Raw genomic sequence first — 17888 nt, forward strand, 5'->3', positions numbered from 1 at the left:
GTAAGTTCATGTTGGATAAACTTTTTGCCTTCATAGATTATACAACAAAAGCCATGTAACGAACTGGTAGGCCTCGTTTACACTTAGTCTTGTAAAAATGCATACAAGTCAATTCGATCAAAAAGAGCAATTGTGAATTTCTAGGTAACTGAAATGAGCAGCCTCATAGAGAAATGTTTTGTAGCGGACTTGGCTATTTGCAACCCTCTGACATACCGTTTACTTCAAAGAAAGTGAATCTTACGTATTACATCAGCACATTGATCAAGTCGCATAGATTTGGCTGAGTGTGAACAGGGTCTAGGAAAAGCACAATTGACTCTTTAAGAAAATTGCTTAGCATACATTTTACCGAATGCGAATAGTACTTTCATGCAGATTTGCTGATGGCATAATTATATAAGACAGTGTCAAAAGCCAGACAAGTGACAGTCCAACAGCCATCAGGAATATACCGGCACTCTCCCGGTGGTTGTTGAACAATGCTTGGCTGGCTTTTGATACTGTCTTATGACACCTGTAAATCTGCTTGGAGATTAGTGAACACAGCCTTATACATTAGCAGGGCTTTCAAACTCCCACGACACGATTTGGTAACATGGCCAAGTCTTGAAAAAAGGTTTTCATGTCATTTTTGTGCTAGTAAGAGCTGGAGGAGAGTGACAATTATAATGTTCTTATTTTCATTCGGAATATATCAGTAGACTAGGAAGAAATGTCTTCAAAATCTTGGCTCACTGTTGCCCGATACATACATTGATGACTTCCTTTTTTGTATATAACAGCGGTTGCTGGCCATAATAGGTCGATTGCTGACCAAAACTGCTTCGACAACCTGGCTTTCAATAGCCTGTCAAACGAAGTTGCTTGGGAAGACCGTCAGGAATTCCTCATCGACGACTTCCGTATGGATGAGGGAACCTTTGAAGAGGATCGTTTGAAGTACATTTATGGTGAGTTACCTTAGTTTCATTGTTCTGATGCATTGATTATTATGTGCTGATCAAAGATGTAAAAGGACAAACTCAAAGGCCTTTTAATCAGTTAATGTACGCAGAAATTTTACATTATAGCTTGTTATCTTGAAACATAGGAGTCATATACTATAGGACACGACATGATTTAATGGATAATATCCTAATGGACATCTTGATGCAAACTCACAAGCATAGATTTCAGATAGTGAAAAGAAAATATGCTTCGTTTTAGCAACATTGGCATTTGGCTTACAGCTTGAAGCATTCATTCCACGTTGAAGGCATTTAAGGAAGAACAGTCTAGTACTTTAATTCAATGTAATTTATGCATTAGGTGTTAATTATTAGATAATCAATTGATATCTTTCCCTTTAAATTTCAACTCAATTTGTCCCAGCAGCCAAAGACGCAAGGATCCGAAGTTACCACTTTTCAATAGATGCAAGATCCGGAAATATCCTTCTTGAGGACAACAGAGAATCAACACTTTCTCACCTTGGGAATGATATTCACCTTGAATCATCTCTGAATAACAAAGGCCTCTTGATTGGTAGGTATTGGTCTTGGATTGGTGGACCTTATCGTTACATGTGCCTGGGAAACCCTTCAAATTGTCTCAATGGGTTCTCTCTAAGTTTGTGGTTTAAAGAAAAACTTATCCCTGCCGTGAACGGAAGTGTCTACTTGATTTCGGCTGGTGATGAGATGGAAAATAGTCCAGACGGCTTTCACGTGTACCACCAAGGATGGGGTGACTTGTACGTCATTGCTGTTACAAGAAATGGCACTACACAGAAGGTCACGTTTGGAATTCGCGAAGGGCTGTGGACACACGTACACATGTCGTGGCTGAATGATTTGAGTGTTACAATCAATGGCGTACCTTACCATGGCGAAGTTCAACACAGCCAGGAGCAGGAAGGAGGGCTTAAAATCAACAGCACAATTCTTAAGCTGGGAGCGCCTGTCAACCAAGAGCAAATTGGAAACGATTGGCAGATAGTTGTCGACGACATTCGCATTTGGGAAGAGGTTGTGTCAGTGGAGGATGCAAAGGAAGAGTATGGTGAGTAACATTGCTTTAGTGCAGTAGAAGTAGTTTAATTGCAACAACCAATTTGCCAGCGTACTTCGTGCAATTATCCGGCTGGTGCAATAATGTGAATTTATCCAGCTGGACCGCACCGGCATTTTGGCATTCTGTGCAGTTAACAGAAGTGTGTGTTAATCCGTTGTGCAATTAATTGGCTTGTACTGTACAACGATTAGGTCTTGGCGAGTGTCAAATAGATCTGTTTGTCAGAAAAAAAGACTAGGGCATCCAAAAAAATACAGTGTCATATTTCTATAAGTAACCTTACGGCAATTGCTTTCTATGAAGACATGGTATATCTATCTATCTACATTATCTATCTACATTGTATCAATCTATCAGATCTGCATGTGTACTTCTCTTGGTTGAATGTTTCACACTCACACACACATAAACAACCATTCCCCCCCCACACACACACATACACACACACACACACTCACACACAAACACACATACATGTATATAGGTTTGATGAGGGCACATCTACAATTTAGAGTTAAGTACATCATGGAGGCAGCCAACTAATGAATGCAATAATTTTTGTTGATGCTTCTGTCGCATTTTCAGCATCACTGGCGCTCAAGCGAGAGTACAGATTCTTCTCGAAAGGACAGTCTAACTTCGGAGACTTCCCAAACGACTGCCTGGGAAGCACCATCTACTGTACTTTGGGCTTCACCATTGCAGCATGGATCCTCCCAATATCCACGTCTGATGAAGTGCAAACGATGCTGTCAAACTCTTGCAACCACACTAACAGCAGAGGATTCACAGTCATGTACGACCCAGCAACGCAAACGGGAACAGTGCTGCTAACAACTGTCGACAAACAGTTTTCAACGACCTTCCCGATGCTGAAGGACAAGTGGATCCATGTGGTCATCACCTGGGACATCGAAGCAGATGAATTCATTCTGTTTCTCAACGGAAGACGTTTTCTTGGAGAAATCGAAACGGACAAGCTACAGGTTCTTAAGACTGATCCGCACACAGCGGTGTATTTCCAAGGCAGATATAGACTGTTGTCATCTACAAAAGACAGTTCTACAGAGACCATCTTCTTCAAAGAGGGCATCCTTCCAGCAAGGGATGTTTTAACCTTGTATGAAATTGGTAAACACCTTTATTTATTTACTTATTTATCTATAATTCAAGTGTAACATGTTATATACAAAAATGATGTTGATGATAAGAATAACATAATGAATATAGTAGCAATGATGAACAGTTCATAGTTAAAAGGGTCCAGACAAAGCTACACATAGCTTAGCTTTTCTTAAAGATAAAACTTATCACTATGATGCCTTAATGTTGACAAAAAATACATTTGTATTACATTTGTGTATGTGTAATGTAAAAAAACTGTCTATCAGGTTAATTGATATGTGACAGACAAATGATGTGCACATTAATGATACGAGAGGATTTGAAAGGGAATATATATAATTGTAAGTTACAGTTTCTCCACACAACACTGGTTGCACTAGGCTTCAAAGACCTTAATGACACCTACATACAGTGTACATGTATATTACAGCTACGCATCTGTCTGTTTTCTTGTGTAGGAAGACCCATAATTCATTACGACATTCCTATGACAACTACGAATGGGAGTTTTGTGGAAGAGAGTTATCGAGTATGCGCCATCCACGGGGATGCAACACGGGCAGTTCATAACTACCGGCCGCACATGAACTTCAGTGGCTGTGCCTACATGGACTGCGGGCAACTCTCGCTAGAGTGTCTGGTGGACCACACGATGTGTCACGGCATGGGGATGACATTCAGGTCAGTTATGGTTCATGTCTCAAACAAAACTAGTCCTCTCTCTTTTACATTACCAGCATGCTCTTTGTTGTCAAATCCATGACGATCATGACAACAAATTTATTCAATAAAAATGACATACAAAATGTATGTTGCTCACTATAAATCCAGTATCCGTTAAGATTCAAGGAGGAACAATTTTAATGCGTAGCTGTGTGTTGTTAACGTTATAGTACAAATACATTTTTTTTAAACGAGATGAAAGGTGACTGTTATGTGCCAAAATGTGATCAAATAAATCATGTAATAGATGTAACTTTGGAAAGGATGGCGAATTCATGTATGTTTGCATGAAAGTCCATCTGTGTTGGTAAGACAAGTTTAGTTTCTTCAAAATTCATGAATGTTATTATCACTTTAGGATTGCATATTCTGGGCTCCATCCAGTGAAGATAATGTCAGTGATTGCACAAAGTGGAGACGAACTGACAAGCGTGGATTGTGACCCTGGGTCTTCAGGCTGTGCATGGAACATTGAGGACGCCATGTTGAATTTCACGGTGCAGCCTGACGAGTGGAATTTTATCCAGGTACACTTAAGCTCTATCCTCTCTGAAATAGTCAATATTTTCTTATTCAAAAGGAATTGTTCAGGGCTTTTATTTTGTATCTTGACGGATACCTTACAGTAGTTAATGACAAAAGCCATTTATGGAATGCGATGCATTGTGACTGAAGAAAATGATCGTTTTATGAAATATCAAAACTCTCAACATTGCATTGTCTAGAAGTATTGAAATGATAAATTGTAAGTACGTCACTTTATTTGTTAACTATGATGTGTTATGTAAACATCATGCTGTTGATATAACATAATATCTTAGTCTTGTAGTGTGGAGCAATTTGAAAATGATCAATATCTTCTGTAAATACTGCTCATTATTTTACCTTATGAGCAAAGTTATTGAAGTCTTAGAATGCTATCAACAGAAAGTGATACTAATAATTGTTGACAGTACCTGGTCCCAAACTTAAAGAACTATTCCTTGGGTGACATGCAAACATTCGCATCATTAAACGAACATATGTGAATCGAATAAAATAAATGAATTAACAAAACCTCCTTTTTTACAGCTGACCATGAGTGACAAGTATGAAATGAAAGCATATGTAAATGGCCATTTTATGGCTTCCATGAAGACGGATCTTCAGTTTGAGTCGTCCTTCAACACTACTACAATCGCTACTCTTAAGTTAGGAGCTATGGTTGATGACTGTGTGGAGGGGTCTGACAGCAGAGTTCAGTTTGCGGGGTGGTGGTTCAAAGACCGCACCCTTCGAACGTCTGAACTTGATGAAAGTGACCCGGACTGGGGTGAGTAAAGCATATCAAAGCTACAGCTGTAGTTGCTGGGGCGATAAACATAAATCGATGAGTGATATTTTATGTAGGATATTTTAGGTAAATCTTGCAAAAATGTTATTCACGAGTTGCTGCCTGGGGAACTTTCATTTTACTTAGACATAGCTTGTCCATGCACAACAAAATATAACTTATTTCAAGTTGACTACTTAGAGGCAACCACATCGTGCGACACATAAACCATTTATGGAAGCCCAGTATCAAAATATTAGGTACTTTGTATATGCCCCAACTCTGTAAAATGAGAGTATAATTATTAAAAATGATGAAGACGTATTTCTTTGTTATTACTAGTTACTCTTGTCCCCAAGCAAGGTAGGCAGTATCCCAACGGCCAACCAGTATTCAACAGGCCACTGGTGTCCTGTTGGATACTGGTTGGCCTTACCACCGACCTGCTTGGAGATTATAGCTACTCCACATTGCCAGCGTGTCAACGAATAGCTCACACACATTCACACACATAATTTGTAAGTACTATGCAAGTATAAGAACTGCCAACACACCGAAATGTACTATTCTTACAATCTTAACACCCTTATTGACTCCACTAGATGCGGCTATATACCTCCCCATGGACTTGCGTGGCCAGGTGCCTGCTGGCTATCCCGGCATCAGAACCAGCGGGGATACAGTACAGCTTGTGGACGGGATGGTCGGAAAGGCGGCCAGGATCGACGGATCCGGCTTGGACCAGCTTGTCACCATTGAGAAAGCGAACTTGCCAAGGTAAACTCACTGTTTTCTTGAGTACGGACTCACAGACTCAGGCATACACAAACAAATTGCCTTGAAGATAAACTGGAGTCAGTTCAGCGTAGGGCTGCCAGATTTGTCACAGGCAACTACAAACACTCAACTAGCAACACATCATTACAAAAATCTCTTGGCTGGCCTACCCTAGCACAGAGGAGACAACAAGCATGACTAGCTCTCATGTTTAAGGCAGAGATGTTAATCTCGTTGCCTTATCCATTCACAGTATTCTTACAAAAAACAACAACAACACAAGAGATCACCACCAGCATTTCCACATGTCACACCTTATTTGGTAGAATATAATTCTTGTACTAGTTTGGCATTGTATACAATGTCATGTATATGTATCTATAGATTATTAATTTGTTGTGATCTGTTATTAACCTGGTAGGTATATATGTACAATAAATGTCTTCATTCAATTATTTGTTACAGGAGCCTTGTAGACTTCAACACCCTGACTCGTGGATATACTGTGTGTCTTTGGCTCTTTGCTATACCAACCGGGCAAGACAGGAACTACTACCTGGATTTTACCGGAGACCACCATAACTCCTGGGGCTTCAGTCTGTACCACGATCCTGTGGAAAAGCATCACGCTGTTGTCGTATCTACACCAGACCATAGCTGGAAGGTGAGATTGGTCGTTATATGATTATGATATTGATCATGTCTGTTATGTATAATGCTAATGGTTATATTGTATAAGATACGGGTAGGATGACTGTGTATTATGTGATGACTGTGTATTATGTGAGAATGTTCTGCTAGAGAAGCATTGTATGTCTTTAAAGCTAAACGACTGCAACAGTTGCTCAATATTTTCTGACAACGTTTTCGGAGCAAAGGTAATTTGGTACATTCAGTATTTTATCCGATTCTTGTAGCAAGCAGTATGGGAGACTTGATGCGTTACTTTACATGACAAGTAACATCATTTCTGGTACAAACATACAAACAGCTAAGGCTGAGCCAGAGGAAAAATATACATTTATGCGATGTTTTTTTTTTTTCGTATGCCAGGTGACGTTTCCACCTTACATATACCGATGGACCCACGTGGCTTTTGGCTTCAACCCTAAAAACGCGTCTGTTTCCCTCTTCCTGGATGGAATGTTTTATAAAACGTCAACCGATCCTGTGGACAGAGCAGAGGAGCCGATCGATCGTAGTGGAATCAAGGTAAGGCAATATTGATTTGATTATATGATGACATCCTCAGGAAACACTAATAATAGTGATGTGGGCATGCCAAGGAAAAAAAGATTGACCAAGAAAAAAGTTGCCTTCAGTTTGAAAGTGGTGAGGTCTTTGATTTTTAATGTTTTGACCGGAAATGGTGAAGTTGTGGAAATGCCCCTGTCCTCAGTGCTGAAAATTGTGATGTTGTAAAAAAAATGGCCCCTGTCTTCAGGGCTGAAAATAGTATCAGAATTTATTTGTCAATTTCAATTGTCAGTATTGATTTAACCCTTAGGAGCAAATAAGTGAAGCTGAACTTATCAGACGTAAAAACAATAATTATGTAATTAAAAAAACTTTGCGCCATCGATAATTGCATAACATAAGACAACTTCTGCCATCCACCCGGCCCCCGTGTATTAAAAGGGGCCGTGTACTAAAGATAGCTTTAAATATATTGGCACATATACATTTATATTTAATTTTTTAGCACTTGGCAGTGGCTGGCTATGTTACACACAACGACATGTTATATATAGATCTTGATCTAATTCATATTGACGTCATAACTTTGGCCAACGTCGGACAACTGTGCATACCAACAGGTTGGCTGTCCGAAGTTTGCATAATGTCATGGTTAGAATGACGTCATAACTTAGGACAACTTTTGCCATCTCCCGGCTGTCTAAAGTTTGGATGATGCTATGGTTAGGATGAAGATGATGCCAAAACTTAACTTACGTTAGGACAACTTCATCCACTTCCTCACCCTGATACTTGACAAGGATGGGAAAGTCATGTTTAGTGCCTTCCCTAAGGGCGTTGACACGGTCATTTTAAGAAAGCTAAATTGAGGTTGTATGTCATAGGGACAAAGTATAACTTGTAGCAAAATCACCCGTGGTTATGAATCTGCTTATCTGCAAAGTTCTAACAGCATTGATACATTGGGAAGGATGGTCATGGATTTTTATTTCCCCTTTGCAAGGCTGCATTTGGTGCCCGCTACGCTGCACATATATCCTCACTGCCTAGCACAATGATGCTGGATGAGTTCAGATTCATTGAGAGACAGCTCACAGCAGAAGAAGTCTTCATCGCTTTCCGTCAGTATCATTTTACTTATACCATTACCATGTTGTACCATTTGCGTGCATTGCTAACTTAGTAGGATTTCTTAGTACAATACTTGAACACTTGTGATTTGAAAGACGTCAGATGATATCAATGGTAAGACTTGAACATTTTATTGGCATTGGATATGATTATACTTATCAACAGCTCAATGAAGAACTTCATTGCACAGCAATTTCATACACGCTCCTATTAATGTAACTCTCTCTATATATCAACACTTTAGGATCTCCTTTGGGATCGACCATACCGACGCTGTGCATGCTTTGTGGAGGACTTGCACCAGGCTCAAAGGTGGTAAACATCAAGTACGATCCAACCTTACCTGCACCCGTGTCATACCAAGAGTCAAATGACACAGCCTTTTCTGTGGAAGACGGATCATTACAGATTCTCAGCTACAGGACTTTCCTACAATATTCTTACAATGGTCTAAGGATAGGATCAGCGTTTACCTTAGGCTTCTGGCTTACGGTGGACCGTGAGTTACAAGGCTCTACTTTGGTGCTGACCATAGCTGAGAAAGGTATATGGGTCTCTCTCGTCAACAGTACATCTGAAGAGGCATATCTGTCCGTCAGTACAATTTTGCCTGCAGGAATAGTTGCAATAGTTAACATATCAATCTCTTGTCACAAACCGATGCTGGTACTGGCCAAGTGGGTGGATGAGAATCTGTCAGTTCATGTCAATGGAGACCCTGTTGGTAACAATAGGCAGGAACAGGAAAGCTGGGCAGAATATTCCGACGGAGTGGTAGAAGCACTTGGGGCAGATAGCGGTACTGAAGGCCCACTGTTCTCACTCAAAAGTGTGCTCTTCTGGGATGGTGTCATACCGACAACGAGAGCACTTGGTGAGTAAAAATGTACAGAAGTTTAACATAATCGACATTGAAAATTGAAAGCATACCATCCTGCTTGGTGTTATTCTAAATTCTTAGGAGGCTGATTTCTATTGAAAATCATTTTTCAGAGGAACTTACGGGAGCACATGAGGAACACAAGTGGGACTTTTCCAGCAACCCTGACGGACTTCACTTAAATGGATATGCAGGTATTTATATTGTCTCTCCGTGCGTCAAAGATATTTTGTTTGAAATTGGATGATAGCGATGGAAAAGTTGTACAAGTAAGACACATCGCACTGCCCTATTACTCAGATAGGTACCTATATGCTGAATATTCAAGGTTTTCATCAAACAGTGACTACTTTTTAAAGGTAAACAAACACACGTACCTCCAAATATTCTATGGCTATCAGTAGTCACTGTTTCATGAAAATTCTATCAACTGTGCACCTACGTGAGTTATGAATCTCTTCACTTGTCAGTTACTCCAAATTTTCTTCAAGCAATGACTGTTTTGAAAGGTAAGGTACATACCTCTAAATTTTCGACAGTTAACAGTCCATCTTGTTCACGGAGAGTAACGTAGTCTCGATCTTGCGAGACAGTGCGAGACTAGGTCTGGCTTGCGTAGATCATCTGTGCCCTCTCCCCGCCTCCTTGCGGAGTAGGGGTAAGTAGGACTTGGGCAGCTCCCAACCCTCATTGCGGTTCAGCTTCGCACCTTCCAGCTGGATGTTGATGGCCTCCTTAATCTTTCTGTTGGCCTTGCGTGCTTCCAGGTCAATGATTTCGATATGTCACCTGTCAATACTTTCAGATGGTGACTTTATACCGCTTGGAATGGAGTCATGGGGCATCTCCGATGACCAGCTCTCGGCCACTCATTGGAACACGAATCCAGCAGCCAGCCGCCTGAATACAATGAGCAGGGTCGATGACCCCAATGGTGGAGGCTGGTGTGCAACTGGAGCTGACCAATGGCTACAGGTGAGATCATGACCATGATGTATCTGACCTCAGTATTTAGTAGTTTTGTTTTACTTTGCGTACACGATTACGCTTGTCGTAATTTACGGTGAACTTTACGATGCCGGTACTGTATGTATGATTAGTTGCATGCTTTTATCTCTTTATTCATATTGCTGATTGCCAATATCATGGTACTATTTGAAAAAAAAAATGTTACATGTATCTACGAATGGGAGTTTATGATTATTTACATAAACTGTTTTTGTTACTTGCATTCATCTAGGTTGACTTGGGGCGAAGAACCTACGTCAAAGGTGTATTGACGCAGGGACATAGTGACTCAGGAAGGGTGACGTCATACCACCTATCCTTCAGTCTGGACGGTGAAGAGTTTTCCGTCTACAGTGTCGAGAGTGACGGCAGCCCTACGGTACAATCCTTAACATCAGAGTGGTGACTTTGATACGACAAAGACGTTTTCCACTTTAAATGTCAATAATGAAAGTTGTGCTTTTGAGAATGTATCTCTGATGTCCAGAAATGTGTACAATATCTGACATTGATATGGTGTCCTATATATATATATAACTAGCTAATGCAATATGGTGAAGTGCATGAGCCTATGATGTACGTAGTAGGACAATATTCATGCACGTCAGAGCAATACTAAACATTTATTAGGTTATCATACGTGCATAAACCAGTAATACCATGTAAGGCCATGCTGATTTAATTATATGGATGGCATCATCTGGGAACACTTGAACTGATGCGTCTGAATAAAAAAAAGTTTGGCCAAAAATGTTGCCTTCAATATGAAAGCAAGTGGGTAGAAAGGTTGAACAAAAAATACACTGGAGCATGGTAAACAACAAAGTCTTCATTTTTCACATCTTCTTCTTTGACTGTGGAATAGACCTTGGCATTCTGTGACATCAGTATACATTTCCCAATACCTTTTCAACCTAAAGCATATAACTTGTACAAATGTACATGTATTTGCTCATTGTGCAACTGCTTTGTACGATTTACAGTATGGTTGAAAGTTTCTTTGAAACAGCCACAGATGTCATATATATGATAAAGCCAACATGGCCAAAGGTTCTAATTAGCACTTGCACAAGGCAACCAGGAATGGAATGGAATGGAATGGAATGGAATGAATAACAATATTGCTGTATACTATAATTTAGTTTTAAACTGATATGAGGTTATACCAACCACCACAGGTGTTTGTTGGGAATGACGACACCAGCACCATCGTACGGCATGTCCTGGACCAAGTCGTGGTTTCTCGGTTTGTCCGCTTCATTCCCAAAACGTGGAACGCAGGCATCTGTATGAGGGTAGAGGTTTTTGGATCTGTAGGGGAGACAAAGAGTAAGTATTGTGATGGTGTTTAATACGTGCCAATGTCTCAGCTGCCCGGATCACACAGTACAATTGTCGTTCGATCACGTAAGGCAATGTTTGGGAAGCCATGCATGTTTCTTGCAGAGTTCAGCTGTCTTCATCCACAAAAGGCTGTGTTAAAGCCTTATCGGTGGTTGGTTATGACACAGCCTACTTGAATCAAAATCATATGTCAAAACTTCATGACGTATGGGACCGAGCACTAAGCCAACTACATGACATTGTATATATAATGTATGCCGTATAATGTAAGTAATTGGCAAAGGCTTCATACAACCTCTGTGAAAGAGACTGATTTGCCAGTGTTCATTTACCAGGCGGTTTCATAACAGGATAGTTCAAGATATTAATGAAAGATCTCGTGACTTGACAAAAGAAAACTTAGGCTTTCAATTGTCTTCCAGTTTAAGTGCAATATTTGTGTGTCATGCTTTATGAACATATCTTTGTCATGACTCTTTGTTGTGGGAATACTTCGCAAAATGTTCTGAAGAAAATGACAGTGATCCGCACTAGGATCCAGCAAACATTTTTAAGCATAAATGAATGTTGAACATATTATTCAGAATTTTCATCTAACATAATGATTAACTGCTGGTATTTTCAGGCATTGACACCAACATTGCGATCGGAAAATCTACAACCCAGTCCAGTACGACACCGGGTTGGGACTCCTACAAGGCAGTAGACTCCAACAAAAGACCGTACTCCGATAGCGACTCGTGCATACACACTGTCGCCGAAAATGACCCTTGGTGGTCTGTGGATCTAGGGCAGGTGACACCAATAGACAGAGTAGTTATCTACAACCGACAGGATCGGGTGACTGAGCACAGGATAAATCCGTTCAATGTTCACATCGGGTCGAATGTAAATGTACATGAAAACGATAAGTGTGGAGAAGACCATATCATCGCGAGGGGACAGGCTGCAGTGACTGTATACTGTGGTGGAATGGAGGGAAGATACGTTGGAATCCGCCTGCCAGGGAATAGAATCCTAAATCTGTGTGAGGTGGAAGTTTACTCTACCAGTTTGAACCTGGCACAACAAGGTAAGTGGCAATTGGCCCATTTCAGATACCGCTGCCATTTTGAATTCTCACAGTACAGTGTCAAAATTTGCACTACATTGAGACTTGTAAATCCCTTATTACGTTTAGGTATGCTGTCTTTGGTTGTAAGTTTCGACCCTCTAAGGTGAAATACTGCAGCAGTAGTTGTGCCTGTTACGTAATTTAAAAAAAAAGCAAATATTGTGTTGTAGATATTTTGGCTTGATGCTTTTGCAGTTTCTGTCGGGTGACTACAGAACATGTTTATACGTTCTAAAATTTTGTACTTTGCATCGGTTGAACCACGTTAAACCACATACAAATGCTAGATTTCTGTACACAATGATGAAAAAACAACAATATGTGCGTTTTGTGGGGTTTAATCGATAGAAGAGATTGTATTTTGTTTTGTATCGGTTTTGTTTTTTCGGGACATTTAGAAGCAGAACACCTTGGAACCATTCATAGACATAGTTTTCTTTAGCTTGTGGAAATTGAACATTTTGCATGCGCAACTGCTTCCTAACGTCAGTTTTATATTTATTTCATGCAAAAGGTGTTGTGAGGTGGCGCAATGATAATCAATGTGGACTGGGTTACCCTGCGCCAGACGGCAGACCCGCTGAATGCCACCCTTCGCACGGCAACCCTTGCTGCTCCATGGTGATGTTCTGTGGTGACACTGCGGATCATTGTGCTTGTCCAAACTGTGTGGAGTCCAGGAAGGAAGGTTTGTGTATACTACCCTGTGGGTTCCATGTTAGGACCTGCTGTGTGATGCTGAAAAAGCTTTGTTGATACCAGAAATAAGGAACAGAGAGAGAAGTTTTCAGTTTCTTTATTCCAGGGTGACCTTTATACTGAGTTCTGTACCGTTACCAGTAGTAATTCCTAAATCCACACTGCCCCTTCACACTCAGCCACTTCCCAGGACACGCCGTGTGCGGGTCCCACAAACCACCACACTCAACCATGTCCAGGAATATATGGAGATATTCGAGACCGAGATATGGAGATATTCATCGTGGCCAGATATTCCTGTATATGGCCCGAGCATGTCAAGTTTCGCGGATGTGTCAGTAACCAGTATTCCCCGGAAATTCTGATTGTAGTGTGGTGGTTTCCTGAATTTGTGCCCTATCCAGCTTGCAGGACCATTTTCGTTTGAGGATCTGGCTCCCAACAGGTCTTTGTTCTTCTCTGTCCACAGCTGCAGTTTGCTGATCTTGTCTGATAGCTTGATTTGTTTTAAACCTGCAGGGGGGGACTTCAACGTGGCGGAGGGAAAACCTACCAGACAGTCCAGTACAGGCCACGGTGGTGTCTCCTCCAGGGCAGTGGACGGAAACAGAGCACAGAACTGGCAAAGCTATTCATGCATGCACACTAATGTAGAGTATGCTCCCTGGTGGTCTGTGGATTTAGGAAATGTGGGCCCCGTTGATAGAGTGGTCATCTACAATAGACTGGACGGCAATCCGTTGTACATCAATCCGTTCAATATCCACATTGGGAACTCTCCAAATGTAGAGGAAAATGGAAAGTGTGGAGGAGATTACAACATGACTTTAACGCAGAGCACCCTAACGGCTTATTGCGGTGGAATGGAAGGAAGATACGTGGGGATAAAGCTGGTACCGCTCTCAACAACGAGAGTTTTACATGTATGTGAAGTGGAAGTCTACTCCAGCAGTATTAGTAATGTACAACAAGGTAAGAATCTAGAGTGTGGTGCTCAGTTTCATTATTGTAGAGTGGAATTTGTTATCACCAAGTACAGTAGGGGCATCTTCTCTGGGTAGTTTTAAAGAACGCTTGCAGATAGATGTGCAAAAGTTAGGGGTAACGAGTCGTTCGGTGTAATATAACCAGCTGCTGCTGCGCCTCGTGCTTACGAAGCTGGTGTGTTACACCGAACGGCGGTTATACCGGCCATATAGATATGATATGCTTTTTTATAATTTTGTAATATAACTGAATTAGCAATAAATTGATGGTAATTTAATGTGCTGATATGGATGATTATTAGATCCTCATTGTAGATGTCTATGAGCGTCAGTATTTATTTTTCGGGGTGTGGTGGTCGTGGGTTGGGGCACTGATTTGAGATTTTCAACACGGGCCAAGTTTCTATATGCCGGGATATCGTTTCTGAACGCCTACGCACCATACAAATAAACACCGACACTAGGAGTCTGCACAGGAAAGTTTCAATGACATATTGTGACCCTTTTCTACTGAGCAAACTCCTTGTCCATCTCATGTGCCAGTCATAATTACGCCAGTGCCCGTGGGATATCCAAGTTCAAGACATATATGCTACTACCTATGAACTTGATCTCTTTTTATTACCAGTGACGAAGGGAATACAATGTTCCATACCACAACCAGTGGGTATGGAATCGGGCTCCCTTCCAAACGACAAAATTACTGCGTCCTCCCGCGCCGGTTCCAACTACGACGCAATCTACGGAAGGCTGAATCAGTACGGTTTTAGTGGTACAGAGGGGGGCTGGGGACCATCGCAAGACAACATAAACCAATGGCTTCAGGTGATTTCAATTTATTGGTCTATGGTAGATTGAATGATGTTGTAGAGTCGATGTAGATTAGACATCCAGGTAATAAGCTACGCCCAAAAGTAGTTACGTACTCAAGCAACGGGATATGGTTTTGGAAACGGTCAGACGTTTCAACTGTTATCCAGCAGTTTTCATCAGAATTGTTCGCATGGTCTTGCATTGAACATATCCGTTAAAAGAAAGACTGTATTATTGTATATATCTGTATTATTGAATGAATGAAAGACCTTTATTGTACATTCATGCCTCGACGGGCTAGGTACAGGTCACTGATAACAGACATGACTGATAACAGACATAACAAACATATGCAAAAACAACAAGATACAATTAACTAGCTGAAGGTACTAAGCTAACAGGATGGTCGACATCTTCTCGCTTCTTTGTACAGGTGTAGATATAGGAACAGATAATGTTTGATATACAGGGTTTGTCTAGGCGCATCAAAAATAGAAATTTATCCGTTGCATTAAGGTGTGCAAAATATGGGAACTCTTTTCTTATATATTCATAAAGCACAATCCGTTCATTATGGTACAGTTTACAGTGTAAAATAAAATGCTGTTCATCTTCTACTTGTTGCAAATCACAAAATTGGCAGACTCTATGCTGCAGAGGGGTGCGGTTGTGCCTTCCAGTTTCGATATGTAACTTGTGGCAACTAATCCGGAGTTTAGTGACAGCCATTGTTGAATTCACCGTGGACTTTTCCTTTCAGATGAAAATGACATTGAAGACAGAAAATTAAGAGCACAACAAATTGACTAATACTTGAATTCATGACGGAAATGTGTAGATATCAATCAATACATCTTCATGTTCCTAGTATTAACAATGATTTGAAATGTGACAAAAAATTACGAAAATCAATTACCTTTTATTTTGTTTTTGAATTCGAAATTTTAATGCTAACCATGGACAAACTTTCTTGTCGTCAATGAATGATTTAGATCGTGCAATTCTCCAATCTTTCAGGTGGAGGTAGGGCTGGCGCTTTCCGTCACTGGAGTCATCACACAGGGCAGCTCTGAGGCATCAGAATGGGTCACGTCATATAAACTGCAATTCAGTATGGATGGAAGTAATTGGGTTACCCAAATGGACCAATCAGGTGTCGAGCAGGTGGGAACATTATCTGTTGTTTTCATTCCTTTCATTTAAAAACCAGCTAAAATTTTAAACTGTTGCCAAATCGAGGCGCTGGGTATAAGAATGACATAAGTTTAGAAATCATTACACTTTCGAATTCATTCTGGTAGTTGTTAATCCCTTCTTTTAAAAGGTAATTCCTTTGGAGGGCAATGGTAACTACTTCTTCAACGGGGTTTGAACACACGACACTACTTACTGAATTTACTAGAAAAGATATATAATCTAGTTTACATGTAACTGTTATATCCAACACAAAAAAATTGAACTCACCCAAATTTTCTACTAAACAGCACTTGTCTTACTACATGCAGCTGCAGCTTAAGTCAAAAACAGTATTTTTTAATAAATGAACTGTCCACTGCTGCCGTGACGTCACGTTATGCAGATAGAACACGTGACTCAGTGTGCAGTGGATCATACGTTGCAGGAAGATTTTTGTTGGTCATGATTAACATGGTATTTTTCTACTTTAGATCTTTGAAGGGAACTTTGACCGAAACACCATCGTGACTGCTACTCTGCCCGCTCCTGTTGCTACACGCTATGTACGGTTTTTGCCTCAGACATGGAAAAACAAGATACGTATGAGGGTTGAAATTCTTGCTTGCAGCAAGGAACCTAACCTAGGACGTATCTGTAAGTTTGTCTCCATTTGTCTACCATTTGTCTAAACGCAATAATTCATTTGGCTCTTAGAGGACACTGGATATTTTAACTATGATTGCTGTAATAATCCAACATCTATAATGCTTTATGTCAAAGCAAAATGCCCAATGAACCTGTTTGTTACGTCAGTTTGTTACGTCAGTTTTACCTAGTATTATAGATGTTTGCATTGATGTCAGTCATTCAATTTTCTTTTGGATTGGATTGTGCATGTAATAATTTGCTTCCAAAGCTTGGACCAGTCTTTTCTTATGATTTGGCAGGGATGGACACCAACGTGGCAAAGGGAAAACCTACCAGCCAGTCTTCTACAGTTCACGGTGGCGTCTCCTCCAGGGCAGTGGACGGAAACAGAGTACAGAACTGGCAAAGCTATTCATGCATGCACACTAATGTAGAGTATGCTCCCTGGTGGTCTGTGGATTTAGGAAATGTGACTCCCGTTGATAGAGTAGTCATCTACAACAGACTGGATGCCCAAACGTTGATGATTAATCCGTTCAATATCCACATTGGGCACTCTCCAAATGTAGAGGAAAATGAAAAGTGTGGAGGAAACTACAACATGACTATCACACAGAGCAGCCTAACGGTTTATTGTGGTGGAATGGAAGGAAGATACGTGGGGATACGGCTGGTACCACTCACAACAAGGAGAGTTTTGAATTTATGTGAAGTAGAAGTTTACTCCAACAGTCTATATAATATACAAGAAGGTAAGAATCTAGAGTGTGATGCTCAGTTTTGGTTCGTGGGCCAGGATATGTTTTAATTTTTTGTTGGTATGTTTTTGCACGACAAAATGTTATTGTGCTGATATAGGAAAAATTGATGCTAATGTGCTGATAAATAGCTTAAGTAGAA

At 40.6% G+C, this 17888-nt stretch overlaps 1 protein-coding gene across 1 annotated transcript in view; it reads left to right on the forward strand.

The window, feature by feature from the left end:
* The window catches only part of LOC118427112, a 42329-nt gene that overhangs the window by 18711 nt on the left and 5730 nt on the right, over nt 1-17888 (forward strand). The window contains exons 9-30 of the mRNA XM_035836748.1: nt 786-953; nt 1378-2043; nt 2641-3186; nt 3639-3861; nt 4262-4430; nt 4975-5215; nt 5818-5992; nt 6458-6656; nt 7046-7204; nt 8193-8310; nt 8565-9194; nt 9314-9394; nt 10006-10175; nt 10441-10587; nt 11387-11537; nt 12178-12624; nt 13181-13354; nt 13885-14337; nt 14980-15176; nt 16182-16328; nt 16832-16994; nt 17288-17740. Coding sequence (XP_035692641.1) covers nt 786-953; nt 1378-2043; nt 2641-3186; nt 3639-3861; nt 4262-4430; nt 4975-5215; nt 5818-5992; nt 6458-6656; nt 7046-7204; nt 8193-8310; nt 8565-9194; nt 9314-9394; nt 10006-10175; nt 10441-10587; nt 11387-11537; nt 12178-12624; nt 13181-13354; nt 13885-14337; nt 14980-15176; nt 16182-16328; nt 16832-16994; nt 17288-17740 — 5877 coding nt within the window. The remainder of the gene's footprint in view (nt 1-785; nt 954-1377; nt 2044-2640; nt 3187-3638; nt 3862-4261; nt 4431-4974; nt 5216-5817; nt 5993-6457; nt 6657-7045; nt 7205-8192; nt 8311-8564; nt 9195-9313; nt 9395-10005; nt 10176-10440; nt 10588-11386; nt 11538-12177; nt 12625-13180; nt 13355-13884; nt 14338-14979; nt 15177-16181; nt 16329-16831; nt 16995-17287; nt 17741-17888) is intronic.

Source organism: Branchiostoma floridae, chromosome 12 (assembly GCF_000003815.2).
Source record: "Branchiostoma floridae strain S238N-H82 chromosome 12, Bfl_VNyyK, whole genome shotgun sequence".
Classification (NCBI taxonomy): Eukaryota; Metazoa; Chordata; class Leptocardii; order Amphioxiformes; family Branchiostomatidae; genus Branchiostoma; species Branchiostoma floridae.